This window comes from Mastigoproctus giganteus, chromosome 8 (genome assembly GCF_048544385.1).
Source record: "Mastigoproctus giganteus isolate SK-2022 chromosome 8, ASM4854438v1, whole genome shotgun sequence".
NCBI classification, from domain to species: domain Eukaryota; kingdom Metazoa; phylum Arthropoda; class Arachnida; order Uropygi; family Thelyphonidae; genus Mastigoproctus; species Mastigoproctus giganteus.
Window position 1 is genome coordinate 219569747 of NC_143582.1, and position 18362 is coordinate 219588108.

The 18362-nt window shown below is 37.4% G+C and overlaps 1 protein-coding gene across 1 annotated transcript in view; it reads left to right on the forward strand.

Annotated features, from left to right (window-relative positions):
* Positions 1-18362, forward strand: part of LOC150082307 (disheveled-associated activator of morphogenesis 2-like) — a 201075-nt gene that overhangs the window by 30323 nt on the left and 152390 nt on the right. The window contains exon 2 of the mRNA XM_090380484.1: positions 15935-16150. Coding sequence (XP_090236610.1) covers positions 15935-16150 — 216 coding nt within the window. The remainder of the gene's footprint in view (positions 1-15934; positions 16151-18362) is intronic.

The window sequence follows — 18362 nt, forward strand, 5'->3', positions numbered from 1 at the left end:
AGGTCTAAACCTTGAACAATATTTCTTAGTTGGTATGTAAAGCCTAGTAGCTTCCAAGATAAATTCTTTGAATGCTTCCCATTTTGAATTTGCTGTTGGTAACATCATCAGTTGGTCCAACCGGGTAGAATTTAATACTGTCTCAGACCACCGTAGTCGCCTTTACGAAAGCAAAAACCCTTCCCTTGACCCCTGATGGTAGTTACCTCTTTGAGTAAATCCCACTTCAGCACACTGCGATCACTGCCACCTAGCGGTTCCTTTATCTACAGATTCTTAATGCATGAAGAATCACTACTGATAATCAGATCAAGAGTATTACTCCCTCTAGTTGCCTCCCGAACATGCTGATGTTGAAAACAATCATCCAATAAATCCACAAAAGCCTTGCTAGTGTGTGAGTGACCAACCCACAAATTTCGGTCAATATCTGGGAAATTAAAATTCTCCATTATAAGACTCCCTGATTTACTGGCCCACTCTATTTCCCTGTACAATTTCTTATTATACTCATCAGAGTCATTAGGCCTATAACACACTCCTACTCTCAATTTTGATCTCCCAATGCTTATGTCATACCAAACTGACTCAACACTGCACTATCCAGCGATGTCGACTTGCTTCACTTCCTTGGATTTTATGTGTTTCTTAATTAAAAGCATAACTCCTCCTCCCTTCCTATCCTTCCTGTACAGATTATACTCACCTAATTTCAGTTCTGCATTCCTTATATATGTGTGACACCACGTCTCTGATATCCCAACAATATCTGCCTTTGATGTTTTAAGCAATACGTGAAATTCATCAAATTTATTTACCAAACTCCTAGCATTGGTGTATACGCAAGTATAAATGCGCCTGTTCCAATTCTTAGCTACCCTAACACAACCCATATGTTTACTTGTACCGTATTGACTCCCAGCAGTCTCTGAAATACCCTGCATCTTGTTTTCCAGGCAGCTGCTCATTCCAGTAGAAGCACTGCAAGAATCACTTTCACCTCTGCCAGTGGCTACTGTTAATTTATTAGTCCTTGTATCCCCCCCCCAAGCTATCAATTTTTCCGACCCACCCAACACTGCCTCGATAGCATCATCAATTATTCTTGCACCCTTTCTAATTAAGCGTGTCCCACCCCTGTAGAAGCAGTCTCTCCTGTTAACAAGCACAGGCCAGGCTGAAAAAAATTCTACCTACACTTGAGCCTTACACAATCTTTCCAGGGCCGAATTGATCGACAAGGCCCTTATCATAGTAGCATTAGTAGAGGCATATGATGCAAGAAAGCATGCTTATGCAGCATCAGTCAAAAAAAAAAAAAAAAAAAACCACTCCCATTTCACCCCTCCGTTCGTTCGAAATACCTACCCAGCTGAGCCTTAAATTTATTTAGGCTATCAACTTCCTCAACAAGGGATGGAAGTTTGTTCCACCAACAAGCTGCCGGCTGGATAAAGGCAAATTTCCGCACATCTATCTTACATCTGTCTTTCCTCAATTTGAATTTATGCCCTCTCAGGTGATTATTCTGAACAAGAGGAAGAATCCCATCAGCACTGAGCATGCTCAAACCATTCAAGGCTTTATACACCTCTATTAGATGACCTCGCCGGTGCCTAGTCTTCAGACACTGTAATCTGCAAAATTTAAGTTTTTCTTCGTAAGAGCAACCCTTTGTTCCATTCACTAATCTTGTTGCCCCTCTCTGTACTCGTTCCAATAGCTCTACATCCTTCTTGAAATGAGGCCTCCAGACCTGTATACAGTACTCAAGGTGTGACCTGACCATTGCCTTATACAAGGGAATAATCACCTCCTTATCCCTGCTAGAAAAATTCCTGTATATCATTGACAAGACACCATGAGCTACTCTTGCAGCCCGTCTGCACTGTCAGAAAACTTCATATCTGCCTGCACAATTATCCCCAGTTCCTTTTCGTTCTTTACCACTGTCAGTATAGTACCACAGAGTTGATAAATCTGGGCTTACTGTTTCCCATATGTAGTACTTTACATTTGTCAATGTTAAACTTCATTTGCCACCTCTCAATCCATCTGCTCAACCTTTCTAGATCCTGTTGGAGCAGCATACCGTCAGTAGTGTCCTTAACAACCCTGCCAACCTTTTTATTCTGCAAACTTGGACATTAAGCTTGATATACCATCATCAATATCATTTATAAATACAGAAAACAACAATGGAACCAACACTGAACTCTGAGGGACTCCACTAATAACAGTCCACGATGAGCAGTGTCCATTGATTACCACTCTCTCTTCTCCCCCTCAACCATCCCTTTATCCATAGCAGCAATTTGCCTCCAATGCCACACTGTATCAAAAGCCTTTCTAAGATCCAAATATATAATATCAAAGTTATTCCTTACATCCAGTTCTTTTGTGACTGCATCATAGTATCCAATCAAATTGGTCAGACTTTCGCTTAACAAAACCATGCTGTGTCCGAGCTATAACTGAAGTCTTGTCTAGATGATCCTGCAGTGCTTCTTTAACCAGTGGCTCCATTAATTTTCCTGGAACAGAAGTTAAACTCACAGGTCTATAATTACTTGTGTCGGCCTTTGATCCTCCTTTGTGAATTGGAGTCACAATTGCACATCTTCAGTCTATGGGTACCTCCCCTGAGTCCAAAGAAGCTCTCATAATTATGGCTAGGGGTTTGCTTACTTCCTTTGCTGTCAAATATACTCCCTCCTATCGTGTCTGGGCAGAATTGCAGACACTTTCAAATTCAATCCTAATTCACGGCTTTTTTTCAACAGTGACCTGTACTTGTTAAGTAATTCCACCGGTCTCCTACTCTTAATATCATTAGTGCCAATGTGTACAGCAACATCACCTTTTGCGCTCTTAAAGGTGATATCCTCGCTACAACGTCATCAACCTTTGCCCCTGGCACATATACCCTGGTCATGTTCCACCTATCCCCTTTGTTACAGGTCCTCTGAGAGCAGCGCGTTAATAGGACCTAGGTACTAGCGGACTGCACGGGCTGAAAGTTTGGATTTTACCCAGCCTGAAGACAGTTCTGCTCGATCCGAACCCAAAGGCTACTGTTGCTATTCGATCCCTACCCAGCCCTAGGCCAAGCCAGTCCAAAACATGAATACCAAGCCAGCCGAGCCTTCCAGACCTGTCCGTCGAGTAGTGTACTTGTAGTGAACCTGGCTATCGAGTAGTGTATCTTTCCCTTTCCATACAAACCACCAATTTCGTTAGGATTTTTTTCTATATCAAAGCTGTATCATGGAATTAATCAAGTTATTTATAACTCCCCCTAATGTTTGTTAGAAGTCATAACAATTCCTACTCATTTTTTTTTTTTTTTCGCGTGATTTAAGGACCTAACGTATAACGAAACTAATACTGACTCATTTCACTTCCGCTAAAGGTTTAGCAAACACCAATTGCATGGCAGTACTGTCTTACATCACAACTGGTACTTACACTTTTGTGCTACTCAGTTCGACCTGAGCCCAATTATGATTTGTGTTACTAGGCTCGAACCCTGCCCAAATGCCAAACCATGGTTTGGTCTTGGGGCAGGGTTTAAAAAATCAGACCATTGAACCCTTGGGTAGGGTTTAAAAAATTGGAATACTTTAGGTATTGTTTCATCACGCAGGCGCATTGCTTTGAAACAAAAAAAAAAAAAAACAGGAGAGGAATCATTATTCCAGAAAAACTAACTTTTAAGCCATTCTTAAGTGTCAGGCCCGACGTCTTTATTCTTCGTTAGTTTCTTACTTCCTTAATGCGGTTTTGCGCCACAAAAATCGAATCAATCAATCAACTTCTTTAAAGTATCAATTCCAGACCAAATAGGAAACATAAAGCATGATTTTCGCATTGTACTGAAGTATTTGACAATTTTATGAGAAGAGTGGACGTTTAAATGAACATTTAGTGTGCTCTACGAAACCTCGGCATGAAACCATCATCAAGGAGAGGAATCTGCACACCTTGGCACAACTCTTTTGTGGCTGAATGGATTCACTTGACATCTGAGAAATGGCGACAAACCCTTGGACCACCGAACGAACCTGGTGCAGTGCAACAACGCCTTGTCTTAAATCTTCACTGCAAAAGCTAGTGTTTCCGGCGAATACATTCGGACCGTATAACTCCATGGGAATTGATGCCTCAGCTTTCTGCAGCTCGAAGCGCTACAGACAGGACACCCTGAAAGAAGGGTATAAACTAGAAATATTGACTGTACCACTTTCACAGTTTTGAAACTTCAATGTCTGTATTATGTTACTTGTAAGTACAATGTGTTTTCCTATCTTTTAAATTCAATCGATGTAATTGCCTTGAATATTTATAATGTACACCACTGTAGCTGGACAAGACTGTTCCGGGGGTGCCCACTGATGTGGAAATAAAAATATGTTAATAATAATAAATATTTTAAAAGCCATATTCCTCTGGTAAATTGGTTGGCCCAATAATTACCGTTCTGCGCGAATCAAAATTGAGTCGCAAACAACTCCATGGTTTTTGTGAGACGTGATTAACGGAATGACATCCCTATCAAACGAGTTCCTTTATAACAAATGGAACGAACCTAAAGGTAATTTGAAAATGCATAGACTTAATACAATTTATAGAAAGATTCAAGGTAAGAGCAGAGATATTTAATTATATTACATAAAAACCGGGGGAAAATTAATCTAAAGTAGTATTAACCCGATTTTATATTACCTGTATATAAAAGGAGCGTTGACGTTTGTCTGAAGGAAAGTTTGGAATATGACAGAAAAGAAGGTGGCACTTCTTTTCTGCCATATTCGTAAACTCTGTGGAACGCTAGCAGACTTTTTAAAGCAATTTCTTAGTTCAGTGAAGACAGGTAAAATGAGTCCACGGACTAATTACGTCTCTTATAAAATTTAGATATCCATGCGTTACACAAAATGAATGCATAAGCGTTATTAAGGATTTGGTACACAAATAACTATGAAAGCATAGTTTATGTTAGCGTAGGTAATGCCTGCTTGCTGTTTTCAATTTAAGACATTCAGAACTAAGAAATTTGTGATAAATAGATTCGTGATAATGGATGTGGTTTTAGGATGACATGCAATATGATATACAATAACAAATCCACTACCATGGAGCCCACCCCTTTTCCCATCCGTGGACTCCCTGCTCATCATGGGTGCCACGAATGAGTTACACAAACATTTCTGGAGCCGAAGTATAATTATACAAATTGGAAATATTATTGGAAGGAATGAAGAAATATATTTTTTTTGGTGGGGACTTGTGCTGTATAAGCTCGGGCTTTCCGTGGACTCCCTGTTCATCATGGGTGCCATGAAAGAGTTACAGAGTATAAACATTTCTGGAAGCATAATATAATTGGACAAATTGGAAATATTATTGGAAGGAAGGAATGAGGAAATTTTTTTTTTTTTTTCCGGGTGGGTAGGGGAGCACTTATGCTGTATAAGCTTTGCTTCCTTGCATCACGTTGCTCATACTTTATTAAATTATTTATTATTAAACATTAAATTAATTATTAAGCATAATGTATTTTATTTTGAGGGTTCACCGGTATAGTTAGACCTATAAAATGGGTCTGCTGCTGTAAAGGTTAGCGTGACATTGAGGTTACAATAATTCTAGAACTATGGGGGGGGAAAGGCCGGGCAAGGCTGGACTTATGGACAATGTAATTGCCTTGAATATTTATAATGTACACCATTCTAGCCGAACCAGACTGTTCCGGGGGTGCCCATTGATGTGGAAATAAAAAGGTGTTAATAATAATAATAAATATTTTAAAAGCCATATTCCTCTTGTAAATTGGCTGGCCCAATAATTATCGTTCTGCGCGAATCAGTTTGATTCGCGCAGAACTGTTTTGGGGTTCGTTTCCCCACGAACCCCAAAACAGTTCAATTTTCGTTGGTCTACGGGTCCTCCCGGTCTTTTTTAAGGGCGGAGGGGTTAAAATATATGTACTAGGAGCTGAGATTACCGAAATCTGTCATTGGAGACGGCATATACCCACATTTCCAGCTCCCTGTCTTCCCATTTCCAGCTCTGCTTTTAATAATTGCAGTAATTCCTGCATTTTGGAAGGGAAAGTTAATATTAATTGTTTGCTAATGGCAATTGGCTCGATAAAAATTCTTTATTGTGTACTTCAGTACTTTTTATTTGCTTTCTCCCTACTTCACGCGAGGTTATAGGCTCGATTACTGAACACAGAAATAACTATTTGCATTAATTAATTGATCACAATATGTACAGTGCGTTATTTTTCTGCAGTCTTATTGTTTTTAATACCAAAAACCTTTAGCTCAGTATCATTTAATGGAATGTGCCAGTTATCGATTATCTTCTTTAAAAGAAATGCAGGCCATTAAACGAAGATATCGTTGATAAGTTTTATTTTCCTTTACTAAATAAAACATTATTTCCTCCCTGTTGCTTAATAATTAGAAAGATAAATTCCTGTAATGAATGGTTTGACATATTTTCGTAGAATGAACAAACTTTGTCAATTTTATTTACATTCAGAAACTGGGAATGCCACAGTTGTAGGTCCCGGGATTTTCTAAAGGAAGGGGCTAGAGCAGTTAAGCTTTAATCATCCTATAGGAGTGAAAAATCCACATTATTTTGATCATAAGGAAGGAGGGGACTACTTCCTACCCGGAGCCTCCCCTTGGATGTAGGTTCTTTTTGAGTGGCGTGCAGTATACTTTTTAGTATAGAATTTATTCACAAAGAATAAATTTTTATGGCTAAATATGTTTATTTTAGTTACATAATTTATAAAGCCCTTTCTTTTTCTAAAGAAATCTCTTTACAAAAAGTAAATAAAAAAAAGGGGGTAAATGGTAATTTCGTTCATTTTTGGGCGCAGACTTGACATGGTTTTGCAGATTGACATGTTTTATTGCTCGACTTGGAATTGCTCTTTTTGAACAGTCACATTTTTTGTTCCAGAAAGAAAAGCCTTTTATTGTAAATGCGCATGCTTTGGGCTTCAGCAAGGTTCATTGCTCTCTCTCTTTCTCCTCTGCTTACCTTTAAGATCTTTTAACATTGAGACGCATGCGCTTGGACGTTTAAATATCTCCCGTGCAATCAATAAATGCATAGTTTGTTCTGATAACTCTCATGTATTCTTTAGGAAAGATAAAAATATTTGTTGCGTGAGAAGTCCGCTTCAGAAATAACTGCCATGCAGATTTAATACTAAAATAGCTTTCTTGTCGTTATCTTGTTTTGGCTTCAGCAGTCAGCTATCGTTCGGTAATAGTATTGCATATCTCACGTTATGATCCATCCACCGGCACCATTTATTATTATAACATCAAAACGTCTTTTCTTTCTTTATTTCTATCTCGACCCACTCTGAGGATTAATAATAATGTGCTTTAGATATCGACAGTAATCTCTATATAAAGATAGGAAGACCTGTGCTGTAAAATTCTGGAAATGGGAACTGTCACTTACGAAGTGCAAAAATAAATTCATGTAATTTGTAATAGCTTTCTAATGAATTCGAACCAACCCTCTAATTGCTCAAAAGTATAGTATTTGAATGGATTAGTGTTGGACTGGGATTGTCAGATTTTTTTTAATGTGATGTATATCACATTACTATTAAAACGCGACACTGGAGGCAGAGCTTACATCTGAAAAATCTGCCTCCAGTGGCGCACCAAGCGTTCGCCAGGATGCCCCAAAGTTAAATTTTTTCCCTAATTTCATTATTACATCCCTAGGTCTGATAAAAAATATATCAACGTGATTTTTTTTTTAAATTGACTGTGACTGTGTGCAATGAAGCATCAACCTTAAGTAGAATTAAAAAATTTTTTTTTTTTAAAAAAAAATTTTTATTTTTTATTACATCCACAGGTCTGATAAAAATATCAACATGATACTTTTTTGTAATTGGCTGTGACTATCTGAAATAAATCATTAACCTGAAGTAGAATTAAAAAAAAAAAATATATATATATATATAAACATAATGAAGTAGTTAAAAATGGTACAAAATATAATAGGAAAATTAAAAAAATAAATATAAAGCTATCATTAGAAGCAGCAAAATGCACATGATGCCCAATGTATAACTGATATTAAATATAAATCAAAATTAATGCCAGTAGCATGGCAAAGCTGTTGAGCGAAAAATAAATTAAACATAATAATTAATCAACAGGGAGGGAAAAGAAAAGGTAAGACTAAAAATTGTAGCAGAAAATCTCCAAATAAATTTAGAATAAAATGAAAGAGAAAAGATGGAACAGACAGACAGAAAGTAGCCAATAACCATAATGAATATAAGTGATGTATATAAGGGAATATAAGTGATATTAAAAGTGCAAAGAAATAGTGAAGAAATATAGAAAAGAGTAAGAAGAGTAATGAAATAGGCGTCTCCGTTGCCAGGTGGGAAGGAGCAGTAGTGTGTAGCACACGCTTCTTGATTAGACTGGGGTTCGAGCCCGTCACCACTAAATACAGAGGATGCAGAAAGGTCAGGGAATGACCACTGCATATCCTGGAGCAATATGGCCTTAGTTGCTAATGCTCCAAACCAAAAAAAAAAAGAGTAAAGAAATGAAATGAGGAATGAAAGAAAAATAAAGTGAAAAAAATTTATTTCTTTACTCTTTTCTATTTTTCTGTATTTCTTCGCTCTATTTCTGTCTTTACTCTTTTTTCTATATTTCTTCACTCTTTTAAAATCACTAATGCCACACACACTTGAAATAATTTTAATACCACAGAACTGTAGAAAATAATATAATTGGATCTATTTATATGTGGCATTAATACTATTGCTGCTGTTTACAATTAATCATTATATGCACATGGAATTTGATATTAAGTATATTTTTTTTAGATTAATGCATATTATGAGAATTACAGAGATTACATGAACTGTTCAGGTTGCATTACAGGTGGATTAAGTGTGGTGCTGCCTAGCACAAAGTGTACGTAAAGGTGCAATTTAGTAGCAACATATTTTCCTATGTTTAAACTAAAACAAATGTTATTCGGGTGACACTCAAGTCAAGTGGACCCAATTTCGGTGAATTCCGGACGGTCTGTGACAGCCAAATCCTCTGCTTGCATCTTCACAATGGTGGGACTGTTAGTAATCTTAGGTATAACCTCCATGGACAAGTACATGGTGGGTGAACACCCAGGTGTGAACCAACCAAAGCAGGGGTCGAGGTGTGGCGCCCACACCACATGGAGGAATGCCGCCCCTCTATGTTACCAGGCAGTACTAGGTAGTAGTTGACTCTCATCAACCAGTGCAATAATACCACCATTTTGCTTATTGGAGGCTTGAAATGGTGGAACCCATGTTTAGTCTCTAGAGCTAAGTTCCGGTCAACCCTTCCCTATCTCTTCCATCATGCAGTATGATTGATGACTTTTGAGGTTATGCTGAACATTGTTGTGAGATCCAATATTCCTTACATTTCAAGGGTACAGTTCTAAAACGGTGTTCACAGGCTGGCCGCTGGTTAGTACACCAGACTGAACCTATTGGTAATTCTCTAGGAGGCTTCCGGATCAGCTAGTGTATAATCTTGCTACCTCTATTCTGCCAGATAGTGACCGGAGGGAGTCCGAGTAGTGTGTATGCAGGGAGCATTGTCGAGGCCACGTTATGTCAAGAATCTGGGTATATTCTTACCATGTGTACGCCATATCCAAAAATTTCATTATTTCATACAGCATGTCCCACCCACTTTTTCTTACTATTGAATACACCATGAATTGTCAAACTAATAGAGCAAGCTTATCTGCGAAAAGATATAAACCTCCCAAGTACTTCCTAATTCATTTCACAAATACACGTGGTCTCGATTCCAATCTCAACGATGTCCATTTCCACTTGCAGCTTGCCAAACCGCATGTACTTTTTCTGACAGAATCTCAGTTATCGGTTGATTCAACTACTGCTCATCTCAGATGACCAAATTATTCACTGTATGATTGCTTTCGCCTCAAAGGTGGTACTTGTGCATATGTCCATTCTGATATTCCCTGTCAGAGACTTGGCAATTTGGAATCTCCTCTCTTTGATCTTCTCTGACTTAAAATCTCTCTACCTCATTGTGCCAAATTCATCTGTTGTTGCTACCATTCTCCCAACTCCACTAATCACTTGGAGCTCTTTGACTTCCTCTCTTTGCAACTTGACTTTTTCCAGTCCAACTTTCTTAACAGTGAGGTAATTTTCCTTGGTGATTTTAATGTTCACAACTCCAGCTGGCTTCCGTTTTCTAGTCAAACCGACCCAGCTGGTCGAGATGCTGAGTCTTTTGCAATTACTAATGACCTTGCACAGATTGTTCATTTACCTACAAGAATACTGGACAATCCTAATCATACAGCCAACATGCTTGATCTTTTTCTCACAAACAACCCTTCTAAGTAGTGAAGTGAAGTGAAGTGAGAGGTCCTTTAGGCACCTCAGATCACAACTTGGTGATTGTCTCTTCTCCAATGGAGCCTTTATCTCATGGCTATTCCCAACCTCGTGTTGTTTGGCATTACAAGAATGCAAAATGGGATGACCTGCGAGATTTCTTTTCTTCTTTTCCTTGGTCGGATTACTGTTTCAAAACTTCTGATGTCAACGTTTGCTCAGATCGTGTCAGTGAAATTATTCTTTCAGGAATGGAATCCTTTATCCCACACTCCACTTTAAAATCTCGTCCTTTATCTAAACCTTGGTTTTCCAATAAATGTGCTAAGGCTGTTCAAAAGAAGAATGTTGCATATCGTAATTGGCTTGTTTCTAATTCTTCAGTTTCATTTTCTGCCTACACCAAAGCTTGTAACAATTGTAAAGCAATTATTAATCAGTCCAAACTAGAGTTTGAACAGGCTAAGAGTAGAAAACTTGCTTCTTGCCCTAATAGTAGCCGAGCATTCTGGTCTCTTGCCAAAGCTATTGGCCGCAACTTTTGCCCATCTCTGCTCCCACCTCTGTCCAAACCAGATGGTTCTGTTATCACTTCAGCCAAGGATAAAGCTGACCTGCTAGCATCCCATTTTTCTTCCAACACATGTATTAATGATCTTGGTAAAACACCTCCCACCATTCCCAACACGCTCCATTCAATGCCTCCTGTGGTCTTCTGTCAAAAGGATGTCAGAAGGATTTTGACGAATCTTGATGCTAAGAAAACTCCAGGTCCCGATGGTATTTCTCCACTTGTTCTCAAAACCTGTGCTCCTGAACTTACTCCTATTCTTTGCCGCCTTTTTTCACTTTCTTATTCTAAAGGTGTTTTTCCTTCTGCGGGGAAATTTGTTCATATCCAGCCAGTTCATCCATACTCTTTCTAAAGTAATGGAGAAATAATTAACCACCAACTCTTAAAACTACCTAGAATCCTTCCGTCTGATCAACGATCGCCAGTATGGATTCTGTCAGTGTCGATCCACTGGTGATATTCTGCCTTATGTTACTCATTTATGGACTAATTCAATGGAAAGGTTCAGTGAAACACAAGTAGTTGCTCTTGACATCTCAAAGGCTTTCAATCGTGTTTGGCATAAAGGTCTTCTAAACAAGCTTCCATCTTATGGTTTGCCAACTGTTTTTACTAATTGGTTATCCAGTTTTCTCTCTGATCGCTCACTGAGGGTGATGATAGATGGCTCTCTGTCTTCTGACTTCTCCACTAATGCCGGTGTCCCCCAAGGTTCAGTTCTTTCCCCCACTCTTTTCCTCTTGTATATTAATGACCTTCTTCCATTGACTGGAAATCCTATCCATAGTTTTGCTGATGATAGCACATTGCATTCTACTTTCCATTTTGAGAAACCGTGCCCTGCTCAATCAGCTTCAACTTCTCGAAAATCTGCTACCAATTCCTTAAATGCCAATCTTCAGGTAATTCCCCAGTGGGGCAAAGACAACTTAGCTGATTTCAATCCTTCTAAAACTCAGTTTTGTCTTATATCTCGCAAAAAGGATTCTTCTGCTCCTATGCTTATCTTTAGTGACACTCAGATTTCTAGGCAAAATGATATATATCTTTTGGGGATTACCCTGACTTCTAATCTCTCTCTTGGCACAAGCACATTACAAATATTGCTTTCTATGCATCAAAAAAGCTTGGTTTTCTCTTTCGCTGTCGGTGTTTCTTTTCTTCCAAACATCTGCTCACTCTGTATAAATCGCAAATCCGCCCTGCCATGGAATATTGTTCCCACATCTGGGGTGGTGCCCCCAAAACCTCTCTCAGCTTTCTTGATCCCATTCAGAAGAGGGCAATTAGGTTAATTAATGATTCATCTCTAACAGACTCTTTCGACTCGCTGTCTCATAGATGTACTGTTTCTGCTGCATGCCTCTTCTACAGATACTTCCATGGGCACTGTTCTTTTAATTGGCTTCTATAATTCCCGCTCTCTCTTTAAAAACAGTCCGAACACGTGCCGCCACCAGCCAACATCCATTTACTGTCCAACTTCATACTCGCAGAACCAACTTTTCATCTTCCTCATATATTCATTCAACTGCCGTTTTCTGGAACAACCTTCCTTCATACGTATTTCCTGAAAATTACAGTCTACAGAAGTTCAAGTCCAATGTCAACAAATATCTTCTTTCGTCTTCTCAACCTCCAACCCAAGCACGGTACTAAGTACTATAGGCTCTAATACCTCTCGTGTTTGGGGTTTACATAAAAAAAAAAAAAAAAAAAAAAAAAATGTTAATACTAATATTATCATTATCAATTTATTCATCCATATGGACAGTCCTCCACTACTTCTCCGGGGCTTTTAGTGGAGAAATAATATATGAATGTTACATGTTTACCCATTTCTCTTGTTCCAATAACAGTTTTACTAATTAGTATACATTTTAGGGCTTTGTTAGTAAAGCCAGCTTTTTTTTATTATAATCTGAAATTAGTATCTAAAGAATAGTTTATCATTAAAGGAAATAATAACAGCAAACTAGGATTAGAACCCACAGCCTTATGGGTAGGCATCAAATAAAACAATATTTACTGATGCATACCCATAGGGCTTTGAGTTCCACTCCCAGTTTGCTGTTATTATCTCCTTTAACGATAAATTATTTTTCAGATGCTAATTTCAGATAATAATAATAATAATTGGTCTTACTAATGGAGCACTGAAATGTATTGTAATTAATAAAACTGCTATTGGGGCAGCAGAATATTGGATATGCCTGAGCCACTCATTTTGTTTGGTTATTTCTCCACCCAAAGATCCTAAGGCGTAGCAGAGGAATGTCTATGGATGAAAGGATTGATAATATGAGTATTAACATTATTTTTAATAATGTTAATACTAATTTTAATACTAATAATTAGTTTTTAGCATTATTTTAAGTTGTTAGTTAGACTAAACATAGGCAAATGTGTAGCCACTAAATTATGCCTTTAGGCACACCTAGCATCAGTCAGCACCGCATACACTTAATCCTCGTGTAATGCACTGAACAGTTCATGTAATTGCACCTAATGGTGCTCTTACCCAGGGCTGGATTTAAACTCGTTGTGGCCCTAAGCTATAACATGTATGAGGCCCTTCTCTCTTAGAGTTCACCTGTGGCAATATTAAAAATAACAATTTGTTTACATGGAGCAAGGCCTCTTGCAATGTGAGGCCCTAAGCTGTAGCTTGTTTAGCTTATATGTAAATCCTGCCCTGCTCTTACCAAGCAAGTCTCCAGTTCTGAAAATTGCAGCATCAGGGGACTAGGCACCTGCAAGGTGATCTGATTGAGGCTTTTAAGGCTTTGAATGGCTTGAGCAAACTCACTGCTGATGGGATTTTTCCACTTGCTCAGACTATGCACATGAGGGGGCTAAATTGAGGATGGATGGTTGCAGAATTGATATGCAGAAGTTTTCCTTCAGCCAATGGGTGGTTGATTGGTGAAACAGGCTTCCATCTGTTGTGGAAGTGGATAGTTTGAATAAATTCAAATGGGAACTAGACAAACTATTGGAGGGGATGGATAATTGAAATTGGAAGTTTTTTTTTTTTGGCTGATACTGTATAAGCTTACTCACTTGCATCATTTGCAACTATTAATACTAATACTAATATGCATTAATCTAATAAATTATACTATATATATATATATATATATATATATATATATATATATATATATATAAATAACCTTTAATTAAATGAGTAATAAACAAAATAAGTAAAAGAAAGCAGAGAGGAAAGACAGTAGCACAAATATTGCTAGTCACCAAGTATTATCTACTACATGTTGCAGAAACTCAATTAGAATATAATAAAATATGCATTACATATTCACATGGCAAGAAGTAGTGAATAGAAAGTTAACCAGTATGACAAGAAAAGAAGAAAGGGGGTAAAAATGAACCAAGATAAAGGGCATGTTTCAGTAGGAATGCATTCCTAAAATAATATATAAAAAATGCCAATTATTAAGAAATATCAAGTAATATAAATTTATAAGTATGCCAATTAATACAAATTCAATAACTTCCTCTTGATGGCATCAAGTCCAAATTGAGAAAAATATCACTGTAAACTGAAAGAAACTGAGACCACAAAAACAACATTTATCTATTTTTGTTTCACGTTAATGGTGTGAAACAAAAATAAATAAATAAAATAGACTGACTATTGAGTCCCCATCTCATTAGAAGGCTACAAGCCTAACAGTGGCCATGGAATTGCTGTATTTTGAACATTAAACAAATCTATGCATCTCCGATCCGACAGATACACTAATAAACCTGTCAGTACAAAAGATATGAATAATAGTGGCCCATGTGCAGTTAAAAATTATACTATAACAGCTCAGAGAGCATTTATAAGGCAATACCAAACTAATGACAAGAATACAGGTTAAATAAGAGTAACAAAAGGAATCGAATTATAGATGGTAATATGAATGGTGCATTAGCATCTCAACTTACTGTTAACCATGTAACATAAAAATAGGTGCCTCCGTAGCCAGGTGGGTAGGAGCAGCAGTGCGTAGTACACACTTCTTGATTAGACCGGGGTTCAAGCCTGTGACCACCAAATATGGAGGATGTGGAAAGGTCAGGGAATGACCACCGCATATCCCTGGAGCAATATGGCCTTAGTTGCTAATGCTCCTAAAAACCAAATAACAACGATAACAACATAAAAAATAAACTTTAATTAAATTAGTAGTAAAGAAAATAAATGAAAAAGTTTAAAAGAGATACAGTAGCTTTGTTTCTTATTTTTCTTGTTTTTACTGTTTCTCTTTTTTTCCTTTTGGGTCTTTTTTAATGGCATGGTGAGATCGGCAAAAATAACAGACATTTAAAAACTGGCATCTGTCAGATGCCATACTATCAGTGAAAGGCTAATAATCCAGCATACATGACATTACTGATGTGTGTAATGAATCTTTTGGTTTTGCATTACTGATAACAATTATGTAGTTATAACAATAACTGAACTGAGGAAAGAGAAGATTATCTTGTCTTTTGATGTTTTGCAGCCATAAAACTTTTGCTGGATTTACTAAGGCAGAGCAGTACACTTTCTCCAGGGATTCAAAGATCATGGGGTCACCAGAACAATGTGATCATTGTTTGATTCTGAGGTTTTAACAACCTTATTTATGTGTGCCAAGGCCCCAGACTACCTGTCTCCAGCAATGAGTTTGATTGCCTTAAATAAACACTATAGTCTTTCAGTAGTATTTATTTAAGGAAAAATAATTCATATATTCCCCACTGAAAAACTTTTTGACCTTAATTATTATTACTTTTTTTTATGAAAATGTGCCCTTCTAAAAGTTTCACCTTGGGCAATTGCCTTATCTGTAGTCTTGTAGCATATTTACAATGAGGTGACAAAATATGGATCTTTATAATCATTTTTTTTTTTTTTTTTCCAGCAACTGGTGCTGTCCGTTCCTGTACAACTCACCAGTATGCCACCACAGCGGAAAGGGAAACGTTTTTGTGGATGTTTCGGCAGCAGTGAGCCACCAGAAATTACTTATCATGTTGTTGAAAATGGTGGAATAGTGAATTTGCAGCCCCATGCACTGACTCCAACACAGCCATTACCTGATGAAGAAGAACTTAATGCAAGGTTTGCAGAATTAGTGGTACGTTTCATTTTCATATTAAAATTAACTATAATGAAACATATTTAGATTTAAAATAGTTGTCTGGAACTCTTAGACTCAAATAATTCTGAATTTTAATCCAATAGTTTATGATGATTTTTTTTTTTTTGTTGATGTGTTGAGTGAAGGGCATGGTTATATGCAGATGAACAACTTTATGAATGAATGCATGCTTTGCTGTGTAGAGGCAAACCATTTAATGGTTTACCTTACAATTATTATTATTATCAATTTATTTCTCTGTTGAGGAGACACTCCTATGACAGCTGTTGGCTAGGAAGGGTGTGGGTTACATTCTAAGGTGTGAAGTGGAACACAAGAAGAATAAGGACTAAAGTCCCCCTTCTTCCTCCCAGTCATTGTCTGACCAACCAGGTGTGAAGATTAGCAAAGCGGTCGATTGCTCATTGCATCGTGAGGTAAATTATACTCCCACCACTAATAACAAAGCCAGTTGTCAGTCTAGCAGTTTGGCGAGTGCAAGTCACTCTCTGATTGCACAGGAAGATGCAGTGGACAACTCTCAGAGCTCTTCTGCCTTTGAGACTCCATCCCTCTCATGTCCGGAGATTCTTTATGTCCCATCATCATATCCCTCTCAACCTGCTTTTATTTCAATCACTGCTGAGCAAATCATCAGCGAAAACTTAAGAGAGAAAAACAAGATAGTAGAAATACCCCACAGACTACGGACTCCAATTCCAATAGTATTTTGCATTTGCCTTTCCAGAAACATGTGGAAATCTAACGGAAATAGTAACAAAACATTACATGTTCCTATTTTGGGGAATTCTTCAGTTGCATATGGAAATTAAAATTTATATACCACTCTACATCTTCCTGCTTTAGATACATAATTTTTAACTGATTTATAACCTTTTATAACCTTTAACTGATTTATATATTATATGTATATCTAAACCAGTAAAAATATTAAAATATGTAATTGTATTTTAATATTTATATGCTACCAAATTCTGCAAAATAGGAGTATTCTGTGCAATGAAGTATACTTTCATTCTTCTGTTTTTATATAGATTAACTCTGAAAGGCTGAATTATTCTTCTATAATTATCTAATATGTGAATTGACTGTTGATGAACCTGCTCAGGTTGCTGGCATGCTGAATAGGTATTTTGCATCTAAATTCACACATGAGGAATTCTTTAGGGAGGCAGATGCCAGACTACAACATGTCAAGCTCTAACAGAGAGCTGAATGATTTTCTGATAAGAGGATAGTGGAAGAGAAATTATTAAAGTTAAACATAAAAAAAGGCATCTTGGGTGGATGGGATCTATCCAATCATATTAAGGGAGGCAGCAAAGGAGGTAAGCCAACCCTTAGCCATGATTATGAGAGCATCTTTGGATTCAAAGGAGGCCCCTATGGACTGGAGATGTGCAAATGTATCCACAATTCACAATGTGGAATCAAAGGGTGACATGACTAATTACAGACCCGTTAGCCTAACTTTTGTTTCAGGAAAATAATGGAGTCACTGGATAAAGAAGTATTGCAGGACCATCTAGAGAGGAGTGCAGTTATATTTCTGTCAGAGCCTGGGTTTGTTAAGGGGAGATCTTGTTTGACTAATTCGATTGGATACTATGATATAGTGACAAAGGAACTGGATGCAAAAAATTATTTTATTATTGTATACTTAGACTTCAGAAAGTCTTTTGATGCTATTACACATAAAGACTGCTGTACAAATTGGAGCAGTGTGACAGTAAGGGAACGTTACTGCTGTGGATAAAGGGATGGTTGATTGGGAGAAGACATAGAGTGGTTATCAATGAACACTGCTCTTCTTGGACTAATGTTGTTAATGGAATCCATCAGGGTTCAGTGCTGAACCCATTGTTATTTTCTGTATTTATTAATCATATTGATGAGGGTATATCAGGCTTAATGTCTAACTTAATGACAGATGATAGAAAGGTTGATAGGGTAGTTAACTACAATAATGAAGTTATACTGTTGCAACAAGATCTAGAAGAATTAGTTAGATGGGCTGAGAAATAGAAATTATAAAGTTTAACAATTGCAAGGCACTGTGTATGGGTAGCAGAAATTCCAGAATAACATATCAACTATATGGTACTACACTCAGGGTAGTGGAAAATGAAAAGGACCTTTGAGTAATTTAGGGTAGTGTGATATGAAGTTCTCTGAGAAATGCAGACAG